Here is a 12,317-nt window from a genome sequence, read left to right as displayed (position 1 = left end):
TGTCAGTTTTAGAATACTTGTTACATTGGGAAAGGATGATAGATGTCTTAAATTAAATGCATTATAGCTAGACTTCTATTTAAATGGATTAGTCTGAAAAAATTTCAAAGCTGAAGGGAGAAATATAAAGTAGTAGACTTGTTCTTGAGACTTTTTCTTTCATCCTAGGTCGCTCGTATTGCGTGTGTTCTCCAAGAATGCTGAATCAGTGTCTTGAGTCACTGGTTCAAAAAGTGCAAAGTGGAGTAGTAATAAACTTTGAAAAATCTGGACCAGATCCTTCACCAACTGAAGGTATTAGAAAAATTCTACGTACTTTTGTAACCAATTAGATTTGCACTTGGTATTCAAATTTAACAATTGCCAGAAGTGTACATAGTTTAATTTGGAAGAAGCACTACAGTGTTAAACACCATTGTTCCTTTCTGATGTAGTAATATGGCCACATCCTTGAGTGGATTAAATTTCTGTAGCTTTACTCCTTTTTGTTCTAAATATGAATAACTTGCCTACTTCTAGAACATGTTCATGGAAAATACTAGCTTTTTTCTAACCCTGAAATGTTGTATATTAAAAGTCCATTGGTGTAATTCATATTAGATTAATGTGTGTTAAATCTTCATGCACCGGGAAAATATTTGATTTATCTAGTATTTGTGATAAGGAAAGGAAACTTCAATTGAGTTCTGAAAGTACATCACATAATAGAAGAACTGTTTTTTTTCAGACTCTCATTCAGTAAGCATTCAACAGTTACTCAACTCTAAATTAGTTAGCATTCCTCCTGGAAATGCTAAAAATTACTTGGACACTGGTATGTACTACTGTTGTGGTTTCTAATATACTTTTAAGGATATCCATCGTAAGGTGTATGAAAATCCTTGCACACTCCATATAAAGTGTTTAAATAATTTGAAATACTATATAATTAAATATAGAGTTATGGAGGTAATTTTGTTTTTTGTATAGATGGACAGATGGATATAGCTAGGTCTTTTGGACCCCACCCTTGGCACAGCTGTCACAAACTTATCTATGTCAGACCAAACCCTAAAACTGGAGTTCCCATAGGCCACTGGCCTGTTCCAGAATCCTTTTGGCCAGATCAAAATTCTCCAACATTGGTAAGTACTTGAAGTGAGGTGGAAGTGAGGGAGAAATCATTTAACTGCTTCCTGTTCATGGGTTTTAAATCCTGGGCTACCTGGTTCAAATATAAGCACTGTAAAGGAAATTCAGGCTAAAGTCTGAAAGTAAATGCAGCCGACACAGATGTTTCAACTGCTGTGAATAAGATACTGAATGGCAATTAACATACTGTGTTCATTGTGGAATAATTGCATAAGAGACATCTGCTTCTTTAAGAAACAAACTGCCTGTAAGACTTTTATTGCTAACATATGAGCACAATGCTATGAACATAAAAACATCTTACTTAAATGTATCTCTTTGGAGTTTCAACAGAGTTCAAACTGAGAATTTTCCCTTAGGACACAATTTAGAATGCAAACGAAGATCCTAGAACTGATGCAGGTTCATCTCTTTATCTTGTAAACTATCATATTTAACCATCCAAAAGACACTATTGCTTGTGAGGGGTTGGGAGAGGATCTCTATGTAAATATCTCCTAAATTGGGAAAAGGTAAAACTCATGGTGACAGTGTTCTTTCAGTGCAGAAGTGGCAGAGTTGGCCCATATCTCCTGTTTAGTGTAGCAGTGCTTCTAATCTACCACAAATAGTAGAAACTTTACCTCAAATTGTAAAAAGTCTTCACTGGCAATACATTAGTTTTCTTTGTGCTCTATTTAATTACGAATAAAAGGATGTACCCGTGCCAATTTGTATTTATAATGTAGTATAATATAACATTCAACGTTGGTTGAAAATATTACAGTTGAACTGATGTAATTTTGGGCTATTTCCTGCGTTATAAGAGGATCTTCACTGTTAGTCTTTGTGCCCTACATCTGATTTATTAAAGTTTACAAACTTAAATGTGTTCTATGCATTTGGCTTGCACAGAACATGAAGTGTTTCAACTGAGTATAGAAAATTGGAGATTAGTGTAGTGTGTGTGGGAGTATTTTATTCTTAAATTTAGTTTTATTTAGTTTGTGTATATTCATTGTCTCATTGTGCCCAGTCCAGTAAGACATACACAGCCTTCTGAGCTGTATGGAAAGCCAGCCTATTCTAAAGAAAAATTAATCTCTTGCAGCTGTTAAAATAAAATAAAATACACCCCCTCCCCCCAACATTGTGCACTTGGGTATTACGGAACTGTTTAGTGGGAGAAGAGCTCCTGCAAATGAACTCCCTGTCTCCGGTGCTCCACAATGGGCATACCCCTGGATCTGTCTGCTTTCCTTCATTCACCTAAGTCTGGGTTTAACAGTTTTGTGTATTACTGCTCTAGGCCCAGGGTTTCCACACTTTTCTAGTAGTGCAGCTCCCTTACAGATATTTTAAAACTTGGTGACTCCCTTCAACCAAATTACCCCCCCCCCCTTTTTTTTTTAATAAAAATTTACTTACTTGGGACAACAGAGTTCGGATGATTTTGCTACTGTATTGAACTGCACACAGTATGTTTAATTAGATAATCTGATCTAATCTGGGTTTTTAAAACTAAGTTGAAAATATGGATTGCTTGACATGTTTGGACACAGATTAATATTTTAGTGACAAGAATGGATCTGTTAAATAAGTGTTTTGACCAATCTCCCATAACATATGCATGGTATGTCTTAACCGACTGCCTATCAGGTTCTTTATTGCTGACGCATGGCCTGGTCAGAACCTCTAGTGTCTGGGGCTTTCCTTTGATTCCTTCAATCTGTAAATTTTTCAAAGTTAGCCTTGGTGCCTTTTGTATATATCCTGATAGTAAGTTTTAAATAGCTTTATATTTTTTTAGCAGTTTTGTGGTTAGATTTCCCAACTTGGGGACCTTCTCTATCCCCATACTCCCTTGTGATTATTGGGGAGAACTTGAGACTTCAAACTGTGTCCTACCCCCATTCTGTTTTCATCAGCAACAATGACCAGCTCTGTCTGTAGTGTCTTGGGGAGGCACACGTCGCAGATAGGTGTATTGTCTGCTACTCTTCCCCTAGCCATAGGCATGACATGAGGGAATTCTGACCTAGAAAAGACCTCATGGAGAAGACCACAAAGCTGGCGTCGGACACAGTCCGAGGCAATCCCCGAACATCAGCCTGAATTGACACAGGGCGCACTTCCTGCCAGAAGATCTGACTGTTGCAGGGCAATCCATACCCACAGATTTCCCCCCTTCAGCATCTTGTCAGGATACATAACACTTGGACAAGCACAAGAGCACCCTCTAATTCTGCTTCGAAGACGTCCAATGCAACTTTGCCTAAATCAAGCAAATCTGCTTGTTCAAACCCTAAAGACTTCGTTACATCCTGAGTCCCAGGGCCATGACTCTAAAGCTCATAAATACATGGCTTTATCAATATTGGACTCCGTACCAATCACACCCTCTCCACTGGTACCATCCAAGCAAAAAGACAGGATCCATTGGTTCCAGCATGATCTGCTTCTACCACTTAAGGAACCATCACTTTATCGCACACTGGCCACACGGAGCCTCCATCCTCCAACCTTGACAGTATAAATGGATTCGATTCCTCGTACTCCAGAGAGATCAGACTTGTACTACACTGGAGGATATCTTTGCTCTTTCTGAATCTGTTTCCCCCATCATTGGGACCTTCTCTCCTGACTCCACCAGGGGATGTACTTTTGATAGACGCCTATCTCCTCTTCTATCTGCTAGCGCTGCTTTTCTTTCACCAAAATTGTCGATTCTGCTGTTGGATCCAGACCCTTTTTTTCTCTTCCTCAGCAAAATTCAAACCTCTAGAAGAGCCGTCATCTCCTCCAAGAAACGTTAGCCCAGACAGGGGACCCAGAGCCTTCTGGTTCCAACCTCTGCCTCGACATTTGCCTCAGGACCGTTGGTACCCTATGCCTTTGAGACCCCCACAACTGCCTCCTGAACCAACGTGCTGGCCATACTGGGGAACCTGGGACCTGTGTGTCAGATATAGAGAGCCCGTGCATTCTGCCAGGAAATCACCTCACCATTCCCTTCTAAGGGAATAGTCAGAGTCTCCTCCTGAGACCCCATGGAAGAGGAGGAATATGAAACAGTTCCATCTGTAACAACAAAATTGCTGCCTTCATCGCCCAATGAAGCAGTCATCCCGGCATCTCTGTCCCCTTAGAACAATCATAAACAGATTCACACCAAAGGGTGGCAGAAGAACTCCAGATCTCCCTAGAGGAGGCCCAGGACCCTCAATACAAACTCCAAGATATCTTACAAACCACCAGCTCCAGTTGTTAAAGCTATTCTGGAACCCGCTAGAGCAGCGTGGCAGACATCAACCACATACCCTACTACTCCCAAGAGGGCATAGAGGTATTATTTTCTTCCAGCTAAGGGAACTGAATTTCTTTTTACCCACTCTGCACCAAATGCTCTGGTTATGAGGGCCATGAAGGTCAAGGAGAGATCTAGACAGCAACATTTTAAACCCACTCCTAACAAGGAGGCTAAACATCTAGACCTGTAGGGAAGGAAGGTTTTCACATCTACTAGCCTTCAGTTTTGTAAAGTTAACCATCAAGTTCTATTGGCTAAGTACAGCTATCTAAAATGCACAGATTTTGTAGACCAGCTACTACAGCAGGACAGAGCTCACTTTCAGGCTCTTATAGAAGTGTTTAAGCTGGTGACCTGAACCACACTTCAGTCAGCGATTGATGCAGCAGACATGTCATCTAGATTGATAGTAATAGCTATTGTGATGCATTGAGAGTTATGGTTGCACACTTCAGGATTTCCCAGTGGGTCCAAATCATTGTGGAAGATTTACCCTCTGAGACCTATTTTTTCAGTGAAGAGACAGATCAGTCCATACATGCTTTTAAAGGACTCCAGGGCCACATGCTGCACCCTAGGAATGTATACACCTGCCCCAAAAAGGCAATATCACAGGCAGCCTTTCAAACCTAGACTGGCTCCTCAATAGTTGTATCATCAGTGATCTTATGACCTTCCTTGTAAGAGACACAAGGTACAGACCACTAGTTTCTCTGCACTCCGCATGTCTACATCATTTCAATCCCATCCCCCAGTGAAAAGATATTTTTGACAGGAGTTTGAGAGCTGCAAACCATTTATGAGGCTGCCACAAACTTGCTTATCTTGGGACAAGTTTCTAACTATGAGCGACCGAGTAGATCAGGCTATACTTGCTCCTCAAGCTCCAGTTAAAACTTGTCTTTCCCTCCTGAGGCACATGGCTTCATGTACTTATGCTACTCCATTCACCAGACTCCACCTATGTTCCCTTCAGGTCTGGCTCCAGACAGTGTATTCATCAACCAAACACAGCATGAACACCATGATAACAATTCCTTCCAGAGTAATGTCTTCCCTGATCTGGTGGAAGGATCCCTGTCAGGTATGTGTAGATGTCCCCCTCCTGAGAAACCGGGATGCACATCAACGTTCTGGAACTCCAGGCAGTCTGAGAAACTTGAGAGGATTTTCTACAGTTCGTCTGGTCCCGCCATGTCTCAATGTCAGATTACATGACAACCATATTTTACCTGTGTGTAGAAGCAGTCATCCTGTGGAATTGGTGTATCAAGAATTGAATCATCATGTTGGCAGCTTATCTTCCATGAATTCAAAATGTGTTGGAAGACCTCCTCAGCAGGCATTTTGCCATTGATCGCAAGTGGGAATTGCATGATTCGCTAGTAAACAGCATCTTTGCTCAATGAGGGACCCCCAACCGGGATCTATTTCCTTCTCAAACAAATGAGAGATGTAGCACATACTGCTCCACAGGAGCGCTAGGACTACACTCTCAGGGTAATGCTTTCCTTCTTCCCTAATCAGACTGGCTCAGCTATGCCTTTCCTCCCTAAGCAGTCCTTCCTCGGGTCCTGCAGAAAATTCTTTAGGACATGGCAAGTGATATCCTTATAATCCCTGATTGGTCCAGACAGTTTTGGGTTTCCAAAACTCCTACAACTGTCATCTGATTCTCTGATCACCATCCAATCCTTTCCTGATCTCTTGACGCAGGAGAAGGGCAAGATCAAACATCCTAACCCTGAAGTGCTTTTCTAATCTCTTAGCTTTTGGATGGGAATCAACATTAGAACATTACTGCTCTCAACTTGTACAAATGATCCTTAATAATAGCAGAAAGGTTTCCACTAGGAAATGCTATTCAGCCAAGTGGAAACATTTTTCCATCTGGGTGCATAGAATCATAGAATATCAGGGTTGGAAGGGACCTCAGGAGGTCATCTAGTCCAACCCCCTGCTCAGAGCAGGACCAATCCCCAAGTTTTGTCCCAGATCCCTAAATGGCCCCTTCAAGGATTGAACTCACAACCCTGGGTTTAGTAGGCTAATGCTCAAACCACTGAGCTATCCCTCCAGAGTCAGTGGATATATCCCTCATTTTGGACTAGCTTTTCTCTCTCAAAACAGCTGGGCTTTCCCAAAGCTCTGTACAAGTTCATCTGGCGGCAGTCAGTGCGTGCCATCCACTATCAGATGGTTGTTCAATTTTCACTCACCTGCTGACTATCACATTCTTAAAGGGACTTATCAGAACTTTTCTGCCAATAAAGGAAATGTGTTCCTCATGGGGACTTGTATCTTGTACTTTCAGCACTCCCGAAGCCTCCCTCTGAACCATTATCTGCATGTTACATGTGTCACTTATTAGTGAACGTTGATTTCCTTATGGCCACCACCTCAGCCAGAAGGGTAGGTGAGCTAGGAACCCTAATGGTGGGGTCCACCATATACTGTATTCCATAAGGACAGTCTCTTTAGAACTATGTCTGAAATTCACTTCTAGAGTAGTTTCGGAGTTTCACATGAACCAATCAATACTTTGTTTTTTCCAAAACCGTATGCGTCTGAAGAAGGGAGACCTCACTCCCTTGATGTGTATGACATGCTCTCGCCTTCTCCTGAAAAGGACAAAACAAAATAGAAAATCACCTAGATAGTTTCTCGCTATAGCAGAACGAGTCTGAGGTCAAGCTATTTCATTGCAGAGGATCTCTGAGGATCGCGGCCTATATCCTGGTTTACCAGTAGTTGCACCTTCCTTTCCCTCATAGGGTGAGGGCTTGTTCTACAAGACCATAAGCAACTTCAGTGGTATTGCTTCAGGAAGTACCCTTATTTATTTGTGTGGAAATTCTGCGCCAAAAAAATTAAAATTATGCACACAATATTTTAAAATTCTACATGTTTTATTTGTCAAAATAACAATATAATCATGGGAACATAACTAAGTCTATGATTTGATCATGGAGATCGTGGACTGCAGACCTCCATGACTTCAGTCCGCAGCAGCTGGGAGCTTCAGGGTACCCCCACCTCCTGTGGCGGCTGGGAGTTGCGGGGTCCCCCTGCCGCTTGGAGTGGCAGGGGTCCCCTCGCAGCTCCCCAATCCCCACAGGCAGTGGGGGATACCTGGCAGCTCTCCAGTGGGCAGGGGAGGGGTAAGTGGGGCGGGCCCTTGGGGAATGGGTGGGGTAGATCCTGGGTTGATCGTAAATTCAAAACGTGATCTTGCGCGTAAAAAGGTTGTGGAGACCACTGCTGTAGGACATGTTTTCTAATCCTCTTGCCATTCTCATGGCTATGCTCTGAACCTTCTCCAATTTATCAACATCCTTCTTGTATTGTGGGCACTGGAACTGGACATAGTATTCCAGCAGTGGTTGCACCAGTGCCAGATAACCTCTACTCCTACTCAAGATTCCCCTGTTCATGCATCCCAGGATTTCATTAGCTCTTTTGGCCACTGCATCACACTGGGAGCTCATGTTCAGCTGATTATCCCCCACACTCCATCCCTGTCCCCAAATCTTTCTCATAGTCACTACTTCCCAGGATAGATTTCCCCTGTCCTGTAAGCATGGGCTAGTCTTTGTTCCCAAATGTCTACCTTTACATTTAGTTGTATTAAAATTCGTATTGTTTGCTTGTGCCCAGTTTACCAAGTGACCTAGAATGCTCTGAATCAGTGACCTGACCTCTTCATTGTTTACCACTCCCCCAATTTTTGTGTTATCTGTAAACTTTATCAGTAGTGATTTCATTTTCTTCCCAGTCATAAATAAAGACCTTAAATAGAGTAGGATAATTACTCCATTTGCAAATCATTGTCCTTGCCTGACCTGTTGATTTAGCAGTTAAAGTACTTGGCTTTTACTTTCTAAATATACTTGCACTCTATATTAAGATAGTATTTACTACCTACTTAAACCCAACAGCTGTTCAAGGTTCAATAAGATGAAATATTAAGTTAGTGTTCCTATTTCTTTATTTCAGAGACACATTAACAGATACTAAGGTGCAATTTTCCAAAACACTTTTATATTGTTTCAGAATAAGATTTAGTATGGCTAGATCTTGTATTTGTTGGTGCAGACCCACACTTAACAACTCAATGTTTCTGTTTAGCCACCTCGCACATCTCACCCTGTAGTGAAGTTCTCCTGCACTGACTGTGAACCAATGGTCATTGACAAACTACCTTTTGATAAATATGAGTTAGAACCTTCACCGCTGACCCAATTTATTCTGGAAAGGAAATCTCCTCAGACCTGCTGGCAGGCAAGTTGAATATGTACTAACTAAAGGACATTTATCTGAGAAATAGTATTCTTTAAATAACTTGGAATGAAATTCTAATTACATGTGTTGATTTACTATAAACTTACTGACATCACACCTTTAACTTATAACTCACACTTTAAAACTATGTACAACATGAATTACATGAACTCTTCTTATTCCAGGTGTATGTGAGCAATAGTGCAAAATATAGTGAAATTGGCCATCCTTTTGGTTACTTGAAAGCCAGTACAGCACTGAATTGTGTGAACCTGTTTGTGATGCCTTACAATTATCCAGTCCTCCTTCCCCTCTTAGGTAAATACAGCTTTCTCAAATCCTTCTGATGTGGTAGGTGGAAAATTGCTTCAGCCTAGTTATATTTTTTTGTGTTATTAATGCTGCTGTTAATAATCATAAGCCTATGCAAATCCAAAACATTAAGAATGTAATATTCCTACTGAAAAGAGAACTTCTAATTTTTCTGGTATCTACTATATTCATGATTCACTTAGCAAAAAATTACTACCATTCCTGAATCTGAGTATAATCCTTTTGATTTCTAAAAATGAGTGTTTATTGTTCAGATATTTTACTCCCCTTCTAATACGCTGTGACTGCCACTTTTTCCCCCCTGCTGCTGCTACAAAGCCCTTCTTTTCCTACTCCCATGGATCTGATAATGAGTTAGATTTTATAAATAATAAATTGCAAGATTCTGCCTGCCTTACGCACCTCATGAATTACATCCAATAGTAATTAGCTCTGATTAAGCCCTAGTGTAGTAGGACGAGCCTTTAGAAGAAATGTACTTAGAAAATGTGTGGTGAGTGATGCCTTACATTTAGAAATGCACCTCTCATTTAACTTTCTCTGTTTGTATAACTTCTTAGATGACTTATTCAAGGTACACAAGGCAAAGCCAACCTTAAAATGGCGGCAGTCATTTGAAAGCTATTTGAAGACAATGCCTCCTTACTATCTAGGGGTAAGATGATTTATTGTATGTGTGTTTTAAAATGTCTGCTGTATCCTATAATTTATGGTAAACTTGTATGTTCAGTTATTTGCTTGTTCTGTTAACTGTCTTCTTTTGGATTATATTTTATAAAGCAATTAGGACGTTCTGAACATAATAAAAGGTTAATGTGTACAAATCTAGGATTTCACATTTATGGCATCATGTATGCCCCGGAAGAGTAATTTCCTAAAATTTACATTAATGTCTTGACTTTTCCCTTTGACTGTAATGTTATAAAAACTTGGTCAGGTATAACTACTGCTTGAACTATATCTCCACTAATATTTAATAATTCCGCATTAATCTTGCAATACTTAAAGGAAAAGGATGTTATGTTGCCTTAAAGGGTTACAAATTCACTTTGAAATGAACGCATTAAGCAATAATGTTCTTTAAATTCTTGCTACAAACTTAAGGATACAAATATACAAGGATATACATATGTAAGTGAATATATATTACTTGTTTCAGCCTTTGAAGAAAGCTGTGAGAATGATGGGAGCGCCTAACCTTATAGCAGATGGTGTGGAATATGGACTTAGTTACAGTGTCATTGCATACCTCAAAAAGTTGAGTCAACAGGTAATGTTGATGCAAAAAAAACCAGTAAAAAATGAAAACTAAAAATGAAAAACACTTATTCTAGTATCAGACTAACTTGAAATTATCAAGTATCAAGTGGTAGCCTTGTTAGTCTGTATCTATAAAAACAACAAGGAGTCTGGTGGCACCTTAAAGACTAACAGATTCATGCATCCGAAGAAGTGAGGTTTTTACTCACGAAAGCGTATGCCCAAATAAATCTGTTAGTCTTTAAGGTGCCACCAGACTCCTTGTTGTTTTTGAAAATATCAGTGAACCATATTGGTTCTCATAGTAAAGGGGCAAGAAACCTCAAGTTACCTGAATTCCTACATGTGATTACCGTTGGTACAGCTTCCGTTCTCTGAATTAGTTAAAAACTTTGTTTATAGGCTAAACTGTACATACATACTGAAATGTGGCTGATTGGATAACTCAACGTATATAGCAACTGAGGGTCCTGTGGCACCTTTAAGACTAACAGAAGTATTGGAGCATAAGCTTTCGTGGGTGAATGCCCACTTCATCAGACGCAAGTAATGGAAATTTCCAGAGGCAGGTATAAATCAGTATGGAGATAACGAGGTTAGTTCAATCAGGGAGGGTGAGGTGCTCTGCTAGCACTTCTGGTCCTGAAGTTTTTTTTCAGATATCAGGAATGGCAATATACAAAAACCTGTAGGAGAACACTTCAACCTCCCTGGCCACACAATAGCAGATGTAAAGGTAGCCATCTTATAGCAAAAAAACTTCAGGACCAGACTCCAAAGAGAAACTGCTGAGCTCCAGTTCATTTGCAAATTTGACACCATCAGATCAGGATTAAACAAAGACTGTGAATGGCTATCCACCTACAGAAGCAGTTTCTCCTCCCTTGGTGTTCACACCTCAACTGCTAGCAGAGCACCTCACCCTCCCTGATTGAACTAACCTCGTTATCTCCATACTGATTTATACCTGCCTCTGGAAATTTCCATTACTTGCGTCTGATGAAGTGGGCATTCACCCACGAAAGCTTATGCTCCAATACTTCTGTTAGTCTTAAAGGTGCCACAGGACCCTCTGTTGCTTTTTACAGATTCAGACTAACACGGCTACCTCTCTGATACTCAACGTATATAGTATGCAAGCAGCATTTTCATATGTGCCAACTTGAATATATTTGTGGTTAAAAAGGTACAGTCCTTTCTGCTCTATGCTAAAAATCACCTTGCATGCGATTAGGGATTTGTGCCTATATGTAATTGGGCCAAAATGTAGCCTTCTTTCCTATTTGGCCCATAGTTTTTGAAGTGCTTCAGGACCATGAAAGATGAATGGCATTAGCTAAATATAAAACATAGTAAACAGTGCCTTTCATCCCTATTGAAGTGCTTGCTTAAAAATGAGGAAACTGGCACAGAATGGACAAGGTTACACCCCAAGCCACTGGCAATGGTGGAGAGTAGAAGCCATATCTCCTGGCTAGTCTCCTGCTCTAGCAGGTAAAAACCATTGATTTCCCATTATCACTTACTGTTTTGTTGTGTGTCTCCAACTTTTTTTGTATAATCACAAAATTGAGTAGCTTTGACACAAAAGGATGTAGAGATGCAAATATTAATGACTTTGTATGTTAAAATTTCATAGTTTAAAAGCCCTCAATATAAATCTTATTTTTTAAACTCCTAGCTATAGCCTGTGGAAATATTTGATGAATCTTACCAAATTGTGTGGTCATTATGCAGATTTTTGAGTAAAATCTATAAATCTGTATATTTATACATTTTTGGCTCAAAATACATAAAATACATTGTTCTACAGTATGTTATACCTACATTAGAGTATACAGTAATCCTCAAAATCTTTGGTTCCTTTTGAAAGATTCTACCAATTTAAGAGAGTTCTGTTCTTAAAATGGGAAATAACATTTGAACTTTCAGTGTGGAAGGAACTTCTCAAGTGCAACCTCTGAATAAACATTGTATGACAGTCAGAAGTTCTCAAATGATTTTTGGCTTATTGTTCAGCTGT

At 40.0% G+C, this 12,317-nt stretch overlaps 1 protein-coding gene across 5 annotated transcripts in view; it reads left to right on the top strand.

Annotated features, from left to right (window-relative positions):
* Positions 1-12,317, top strand: part of INTS6 (integrator complex subunit 6) — a 90,439-nt gene that overhangs the window by 43,158 nt on the left and 34,964 nt on the right. For all 5 annotated transcript variants that reach the window (XR_004644120.1, XM_034758536.1, XM_034758534.1 and 2 more), the window contains 6 exons: positions 169-294; positions 970-1,124; positions 8,549-8,701; positions 8,887-9,019; positions 9,595-9,689; positions 10,194-10,304. Coding sequence is in view for 4 of the 5 variants with exons in the window: in XM_034758536.1 (XP_034614427.1) it covers positions 169-294; positions 970-1,124; positions 8,549-8,701; positions 8,887-9,019; positions 9,595-9,689; positions 10,194-10,304 (773 nt within the window). In the remaining variant the exon portion in view is untranslated. The remainder of the gene's footprint in view (positions 1-168; positions 295-969; positions 1,125-8,548; positions 8,702-8,886; positions 9,020-9,594; positions 9,690-10,193; positions 10,305-12,317) is intronic.

The sequence above is a fragment of the Trachemys scripta genome, chromosome 1 (assembly GCF_013100865.1).
Source record: "Trachemys scripta elegans isolate TJP31775 chromosome 1, CAS_Tse_1.0, whole genome shotgun sequence".
Taxonomy (NCBI): domain Eukaryota; kingdom Metazoa; phylum Chordata; order Testudines; family Emydidae; genus Trachemys; species Trachemys scripta.
The sequence above is the reverse complement of the archived record's forward strand: the minus strand, read 5'-3'. Positions and strand labels throughout refer to the sequence as shown.